Source organism: Armigeres subalbatus, chromosome 2 (genome assembly GCF_024139115.2).
Source record: "Armigeres subalbatus isolate Guangzhou_Male chromosome 2, GZ_Asu_2, whole genome shotgun sequence".
In the NCBI taxonomy this organism is placed as follows: domain Eukaryota; kingdom Metazoa; phylum Arthropoda; class Insecta; order Diptera; family Culicidae; genus Armigeres; species Armigeres subalbatus.
The window spans coordinates 207,958,451-207,967,351 of record NC_085140.1 but is presented as its reverse complement, the minus strand read 5'-3'; the positions used below and the strand labels follow the sequence as shown (position 1 = coordinate 207,967,351).

Genomic DNA, 8,901 nt, shown 5'->3' with positions numbered 1-8,901 from the left:
GAGCGTGGGGCATATTCGAGGATGGAGAGATGCGGCCTCGAACCGTGTATTGTGGCGTCAAACTGTTGATTCAGTGTTATCTGTTTAGATGTAGACTAAATAAATGAATGAATGAATCTTTCACGGACAATACGGCACCGCAAATACAAAAATGGTGCAGGAACCCTAAAAATCGAAAACGGCATACGAGGAAGGACGGCTTTGGCAGGTTTTGTTCTATTATTGTCAGGCGGTTTTTGTTGACCAAATTTTATGAAATTTGGCCACAATATTCTTTGATTTGGAAAGTATGTTTAGGCCAAACCACAATTAGTTATAGAAAATCCCCTGACAATAATAGAGCAAAACCTGCCAAACCCATAATAACTAGGAATATAATCCAAGATTATGCAGTGAAGAAAAAAGTGAAATTGAACGACAGCAGCTCTTTAATCTGCAAAAAATGGCGTTGCAAGCTATTTACAATCGCACCTAAAGAGCCTATCGCTGGACCATCTGGAGTTTCTACTGTCAACAGCCAAGGTAATTAATGTTAAAAAAAAGTGTTTACATTGGCAGTCATGAGCATGATGCCACGTTACATCATATACTAGTGCTATCCAATGAGCAGCTCGAAGTAGCTCGAAGTTATTTCCATCCCTCTTATGTACATTTGTTGACAAAAAAGAACGAGCAGGACGGAGAACAACTTCGAGCTACTGCGAGCTGCTCATTGGACAGCATTATTGTAGCGTCATGTTTGAATAGATCTATGTTTAAGTATTGCGAGAAAATAGAAAAATTCGAACGAGGGTCCGACGGTCGACCGTCGGAAAGCGGTTCCGCAAACGTCAAATCACATGATGCACGGAAAATAATGTTGGTAGATTTTTTCGGTGTGAATGTTGATTATTGAAATCAAAGAAAATATGTAACTTTAAACGAGTGTTACATGCCGCTATATATTTTAAATAACCTTTATGGTACTTTCAAGGCATTTCGGAACGTATTTATGCGATTTTGAAACATTTTAGACTTCTCGAATATTCTTGATATCAAGGAATATCAACACTTTTCGCACAGTGCATATCATTTGAAGTTTCCGACACTCAGTCTTCTTCTTCTTCTTTGCTCCGCAAAATTAGAAGTTTTCTCTGTTCTCGCAATAGGCTGCTTTAGGTATCTTGCGGCCTATTTCTTAACCTGCACTTAACTCCTGAGCGGTGCTCACTCATAAACATAAACCTGTTTAAAGCTCTAAGCGGAGGTGAAGAGAATGGCCCTTGGCCGAACTTTATATTAAATAACTGTAGTTATCTGTAGTAACAAGGTTGCTCAACATAGTTTTATAAATTTTCATAGTCATTGCATTCGATTGAAGCACCCAGTTTGGAATCGATAAGCAGTACGACCAGTGTAGGGGAAGAGGCCCCAAAACGCCCCCCGATGCCAAACGCCTTTTGTGGTTTCCCTCATAGTTACCGTCATTAAGATGTCCGTAACAAAACTAGATCTAAAATTATGTAGGATAGGCGAAGAAAGTTTCAAAATAGTGCATGGGAAGGTCGGAAAAACCGAAAATTTCCACATTTTGAAGAAACATCTAACATTTTGGCGAGGCAAAACGCCCTAGTGGCAATAACCTACAAAGTACTTGCGTCTCCACGGACTATCCATACTAGAATGCGGATTCGCCGACGCGTGGTACTTTGTTCCCTAGGAGCTGCCAGCTAAAAGGCGTTTTGCCTCATGAGTTTTCCGGCAACAGAATATCACCACTTTTTTGAAATATGAATATTATCAATATTATTGAGATTTTTGACAATTTTTGAATGGCATCAACTAGCTATCTTGTTTAGCTGATGCATAATGTAAAAATATCCATGAATAGCGTTGCAAATAAGACAATAGAGCAGTGTTTGCTTAGCTAGGGCATATTGCCCCCCCTTCCCCTACCTACTTCAAACGACAATGAAATCATTCAGCAGCTCAAAGAAAAGTTTCTGGAAACTCATAATAATAATTAAAAGTATCGCATTCTCACAACTTTACCTCTGGGGTCGTTCAACAATGATGTCACAGGTTTTAGGGGGGAGGGGGTCTAAGATTTTGTGGCACTGCATATACTAGGTATACAAAAAAGCGTGACAGAGGGGGGAGGGGGGGTCTAGAAATCTCAAAAAGTAGTGGACGTCATATTTGAATCGTCCGGTTAACATATCAAATAATGAAGGAATTCAATGTTTCTCAAGACGCATGTTAAATTTTCCTAAAAGATCAAGATTTTAGAGTATGTTCAGTTAAATCTGAACAAAATAAATAGTATGTGATGTATGTGAAAGGTCAATATTTCAATACCACTTATTGATGGTGTTGATTTGCGTAGGAGGGCTATCAGATTCGTCTAATCGACGTTAGAATCTTTGTTTACAAAAGTCGATTTGTAAATTTTGTCTTGATTTGGTACCCAATGCATCTTTATTTACAATTCTGCAAGTCTCGTTGACAATTTATAATACCCAACAACACTATAAGTTTGATTAAAGTCTGCTATTCTAGAATCTGAAAGTGTAGATAATATGACTATGTTACAGTCACCATAAATCAATGGAGACACATGGTACTTTAGTTCCATGGATATGGTTCAAAAACCCAAAACCTGATAACTTCAAAAAAATATATCTCAAAAACTAAAAAACATTCCTTTTCCTTTTCCTAAAAACAGCGCCCTTCAGTAAGACATCATAAATTTCAAAATACAAATACAATCGGCTTTTAGAGAGCAAGTGTCATCATGACTAGGGATCCTTAAATGAGATAAGCAAATACTTTTCCAGGCGATTTAGCAACGCTGTTACTTTTGGTTGCAAACGCTGCTAGGACATGCCGCAGCGCAAAATGTTGAAGCTTGTATATGACTTTGCATTTGATGACAATTTGGAATATGTTTGTCTATTAACTAGGGAAGATCCATTAGTTACGTAACGCAAAAATTGGGTATTTTCAACACCCCCTCCCCCCTATGTCACACTTTCCGTATGAAGCGTCTGAAATGTTTGTATGGACCGTCACACTCCACCTACACCACCCCCCTCCCCCTCTAAGCGTTACGTCATTTGTGGACGCTCCCCTAACAGTGTTTCAAAAAGCACTGTTACTAAAATATAAGTGCAGTATAAGTGAACGAAATACGATATACATAAACCACATTATTTCAACTCGCGAAAGTAAAACAAATTGTTTTTTCGATGAACCTTTTCCTAAAATCTATTTCATAACAATCGCAATACCTCTGAATATACAACAATAACAATGTTCATCTGGCGTACATTTCGACAGTTCTCAATGCTCGATTGGGTCAAAATGGCCGCTTTCGTAAATCTTTTATAGGATCTCTAATCCACCTGTTCTTTCCTTGCTTTGACTGCATTTCCACTTCATGAACTTTGGCTGTTAATCTAGTCATCATTGTTGCGTTGTTGACTGATTTCTTGCTTGGATTTCTATGTAAAACTTTTGCAATTTTTAAAACGCTATGAAGCTTACCGATGAAGATCTCCGTTTATTAGAATTTCCAACTCATAAAAAATACCTTCAAAGCTTAGTAACAACCCAAGATCTAAGATACCTCGGACATAAACACAATGGACTGCGGCTGTACCAAACCGGCTACAGGTACATAACAACAGATTTTACACCATGAAAATACATGATAATTATTGCAATTTTTTTCTTATAGATCATTAACCGAGTCGGCTTTTGAGAGTCGAAGAAATGAAATAGCTGATTTTCTGTATGCAACACAAGATCCAAATGTTTATTTCAGCAGAAACTTACAAACTATTGATCCTTTACTGAGTGAACTCGCATCAAGAGAAAGACCCAATCGTCTCGGTTTACTATCGGTACGTTGTTTTTCTCGATAGCTACCAAATTATCAATTTAAATAATTGTTTTCGTTTAGACAATAATCTACATTCGTTACTTCCGTAAGAACGCTGAAATATCCGGATACATCGACTATGAACAGGCACTTTTGCGTGTTAACAAAGATAAGGAGAGTTCTCTGAATTGGAAAGCGATATTTCAAGGAAAGCAAATCCTCTATCCCACCAAGTATGATCTTTCCTACTATAACTCTCGAACTGACAGAATCTTTAAGAGAAACTCGAAAAACTACATTGTATTGTGTGACCCCGTTCGGGGTATAATATTTCGGAACACGTACGATCGGAAGGATATTTATCCGGACCCGATCGGCGGTTACTTTGGCACAAACACAACCCGCACGGAAATTGATAGCGATGAACACGAGCAGGTGGTGCTCTACGACCACGTTGTCAGAAAAAATTACTGAACAGATGAGAAACTGCGATTGTAAATACAAATGCTTCAAATAGAAATTATTCATATCACAATAATATTGCAACTCAATCGCGTGTAAAACCGATTACACCAAAAAAAAATTTCGCCGTTTTCAGGAGTTCTTGGACTTTGAAAAACGTTTAAAAACATTCACGCCTGAATCATTTCACAGATTTCGGGAAATTTAAATGAAGTTTATTAAAACCTCATTGATTTTCTGTGATTTTTCCTTTGTTCAACTGTGAAAAGCACCGAAAATCTGTATAATGATTTACCGAACAGTTGTGCTGTTGAAGTTTCGGTGAAATTTCACAAAATTCTGCGATTTATTTTAGGTGTGTTGTATAAAACCTCACATATTATTTTGTAAGCTTTTCTTACAATTTCTATATACGGACCTTGTTTTTTTTGTATTAGAATCTACTAGCAATTTCACGTGTGCCATGATCATATCCAGATTTTGGTAGGTTCTTATACAGAATTGTAAGAAAATCTAATTTCCGATGATTATGTAGGGTTATAGAGGTAATAAACCATAAAGGACGATTTCCGTTACTTGCGAAACATCTTTTGTTAACGAGGATAGAAATCAATACATTTTTATTGCTATGTTCCCGACACATTTAAGAACGAGAAAACGGAAATCGCTGCGACAATCTTTCTCTACGGCTTATTACCTTTATTGGGTACAGATTACCTATTAGATACGGTATAGCCGTATTATTGCATCCTTATTATATTTCTACATTCAAATAATAGCAACTCCTTTCCAATACGCATGCGCAATAAAAATAATATTCTCAAAATGCACTCTCCTTCAACTGCAATGAATGTCGGCTGAATCTTTCAATGTATCGCAGGAACGAAAGTCTATCGTAAACTTACAAATAAGTTTGAGCATAATTTCCGCCTTTACCACAATTTGACCTGATTGAACCAATTTCGCGGTTCATCCTCTCTTCGTAGTGAGTAGTGACGCTCCCAATACTCCCAGTGTTTTCTGATGTCCCCGCATTGTCCTACCTTGATCCTATAGAAACAAGTTGCACGTAAGGCGTTTCGCGGCTAATACGACACAATCAACAGTGAGCCAGCCTTGTAAAATTCAAGGTATGGGTAACTGCACCGCACAGCACTTCGCGAATTATGCATGCAACAGGGTCTCGAACGTTTGCGTGTTTGAATATAGACCTCAAATAGACTTGTCAGTAGAGATTCGTCATTACCAAACCGATGGTGGCGGGTTCAATTTAAAATCCTGGCCATGCCTTATCTTTGAGCTGCAGCCGTGGTCTTACATTAAATAAATGAATGCAATTGGTGAGCATATAGAAGTCGGTTACAAGCTAATTCTTATTAAGCACTAAGATCGCAACTATCTAGATCAAGAAGAAAACTCTAAAACGGATTGCCATACAGGTATGCTCGTCACGATAGTTTCTGTTATTTCTCCATTAGTTACCTCTGTAGGCGTTTCGTTGTTTCCATCTGGTTCTGGTTTGTTAGAACAATAAACGTTTTTGTGTTTCCTGACAAATGAGCAAGGTGTTCATTTTAAAGGCCATCATATTTCATCTGAACTACTGACTTTGTCACGTGTTTATGAATAAAAGATTTCTAGTTTGCGTGTAACTGGCTTTCCTAATAACCTACGTTTTTAATTGATATTATTATTATTATTATTCTTTTTATTCTCTTCTGCTTGTTCTTCTTTTATCTGGAGCTAGTCCTGCTTTTCATATTAGGGTAGGGGAAGAGGCCCCAAAACGCCCCCCCCCCCCCATGCAAAACGCCTTTTGTGGTTTCCCTCATATTTACCGTCATTAATATGTCCGTAACAAAACTAGATCCAAAATTATGTAGGATAGGCGAAGAAAGTTTCAAAATAGTGCATGGGAAGGTCGGAAAAACCGAAAATATCCACATTTTGAAGAAACATCTAACATTTTGGCGAGGCAAAACGCCCTAGTGGCAATAATCTACAAAGTACTTGCGTCTCCACGGACTATCCATACTAGAATGCTGATTCGCCGACGCGTGGTACTTTGTTCCCTAGGAGCAGCCAGCTGAAAGGCGTTTTGCCTCATGAGTTTTCCGGCAACAAAATAGGGTAAGACGGTATAATGCGCCCCACCTGGCCAAAACGCCCCCCTTTGATTTCTAGAAAACTATAACTAATTAAGGTTCAAAATCAGTTGGTACCTATAAGTATTTTTAAAACCATCATACTATGTGAATGTGGAAGTATTTTTGTATTACACAATGAAAATAATAGCAAAATACAAAAAGTTACAGTTTTGATGTAACTCTTCATGTTTGTTTGCTTAACATTCTGGAGCGACTCTGGCATACTGTCCGCAAAACTTGCACTGGAACACTCAGTTGGGCAACAAAATAACTTTTCTCAGTGGTTAATAAGATACAAAATTGCTTCCATTTTCAAAAATGTAACGATTTTTGAAAACATGTTTTACTGGCCAAAACGCCCCAGTGTAGGCAGGACGATATGCCCTTACCAACTGGACACAAGCGCAGCGAGCTTGCAGCAGTTGCTTCCAAATTGTATGGAAAATATTGAAAGGTAATTCACACCTGCTTGAATGGGCCTATGTTGGTTTTTTAATGTCAAGCGCATAAGGATTTGTAGCCTTTTTATTATGGGATTGATAAAATACTAATGAAGGGCTATGAAACGTCTTTGGTTGAGGTGGGGCGTATTGCCCTGACTATTCACGGGCAATGCATTTGCGACTTCCTGGACTACCAAATAACACAAAGTTTGCATAAATTGCGTTATCAAAAAGTTGCCTTAGGGGGGGCATATTATACCGTCTTACCCTATCACCACTTTTTTGAAATGTGAATATTATCAATATGATTGAGATTTTTGACAATTTTTGAATGGCATCAACTAGCTATCTTGTTTAACTGATGCATAATGTAAAAATACCCATGAATAGCGTTACAAATAAGGCAATAGAGCAGTGTTTGCTTAGCTAGGGCATATTGCCCCCCCCCCCCCTTCCCCCAAGTGTTGAACGAGGTTGAACCCAAGATGAATACATAGCTAGGTGTTCCAATCTGCCAAATTCACGATTCAGCCATCTTGGATTTTAGTATGGGAGAGCCAGCCGGTTTGTTTATGTTCTGCACCGAAAATGAATTTTCCACCCGCCTTCTTCTCGTCCATAAATTGGGCAGATTGAAGCACCTAGCTGTGTATTCATCTTGGTTGAACCTTTACATACACAATGCTGTTGATGCATCTTCAGCCGTGTGCTCCCACAGAGCAGAGTTATCTGTGACTGTGGGTGATGGAAAATAAATCTCTGGCGAGATGATTTGGCTAGCTGTGGCGAGGCTTTTTTTGTTCAAAATGAATTGTTTGAGAAACTGATGGTTATTGATCCCTAGAAATTATGCCTACCTCCGTTATGCTCATGATCTTAAGTATCTTGAATTGTCAGCACTCATTATTATTTAACACTACGAATACCGTGACAAAATTACTAACGCGGACTACCGTGATCAGAAAATCATGGGAACTAAATTTTCAAACAGCTGGTTCTCAGCTGTCTTTTGACCGATTTTCACAATTCTTTTACGGATGTCTTACCCATCTCATCTATCCTAGCAGCACACATGTTCCACATGGGATACTGCAACTTTTATGTATCCAGATTCAGTCACAACGAAGTTACTGCAACTATTTCTGTCCGATTTGTGCTGCTCGGGTAGTTTTACTATACTGGTGAATTATGTTTCTAGGGATACTCATTTTTTCCTAGAAGGGCGTGAGTAAGGATGGTTTTTTAAAAAAATAGTAAAATTTACTTTACATGACATATTTCAGTGTGAACAACACCTACAGGTTTCAAAGATGTTTTATAACACTATTATAGCATTGACTATACTATGTGTGAACAATACGTTTCTTCTGGACATCTCTAATGACTATAAAATTACCTCTATAACTGATGGAAGATGATATGCAAATTTTGCCAAAGAAAACTACGAAAACCCGTGCCAATGGAAACGCGTCATGCCCATGCCAATTCGTAAAGGCCATATGTACGATATTTCACTCAGTTTTGCCTAAACCAGATGTTCTCGGTTCTCCAAACAGTTTTGGAGTTTGGATCAATTGGTCTACCATGTTAACTGCGCTCCATAGTTATTTGAAATCGACCAGTCATGTCCATACAAGTCCGTAGAGCTAACGCGTATGATTTGCAGCTCAGATATACCCAAACCAGATGTTCTCCTCCCCCTCCCCATGGCCACTGCGAGTTAGACCGGGACCATCGTCCCTAACCCCTAATCCCAAGGCGTCAAGCGACCCGTGCCGAGGGGATGCATGGCCAGGGGGGTGAAATAATAAGCTAGGCCTTTAACGGAGCCTGTGGGGTACCTGGGCACCCTCCACAGTAATTGTCCCTTACCGCGCCATGCTGGGCTCTGGCGTGGTGGACCTCTTTTCCTGAGCAACTCGTGGGATCAAAATGGAAAACCAAGACAATTCTTCAACTAGTGGTAGTAGTGTAGGCGACAACCCCT

At 38.9% G+C, this 8,901-nt stretch overlaps 1 protein-coding gene across 1 annotated transcript; it reads left to right on the top strand.

Moving 5' to 3' along the window:
* The first annotated feature begins 3,426 nt into the window (after positions 1-3,426).
* Positions 3,427-4,391, top strand: LOC134215817 (cilia- and flagella-associated protein 299-like). Its single transcript, XM_062694929.1, has 3 exons — positions 3,427-3,654; positions 3,719-3,884; positions 3,944-4,391. Exons 1-3 carry the CDS (start codon positions 3,515-3,517, stop codon positions 4,334-4,336), a joined length of 699 nt encoding a protein of 232 aa, XP_062550913.1. The 5' UTR covers positions 3,427-3,514; the 3' UTR covers positions 4,337-4,391.
* Positions 4,392-8,901: the final 4,510 nt, after the last annotated feature.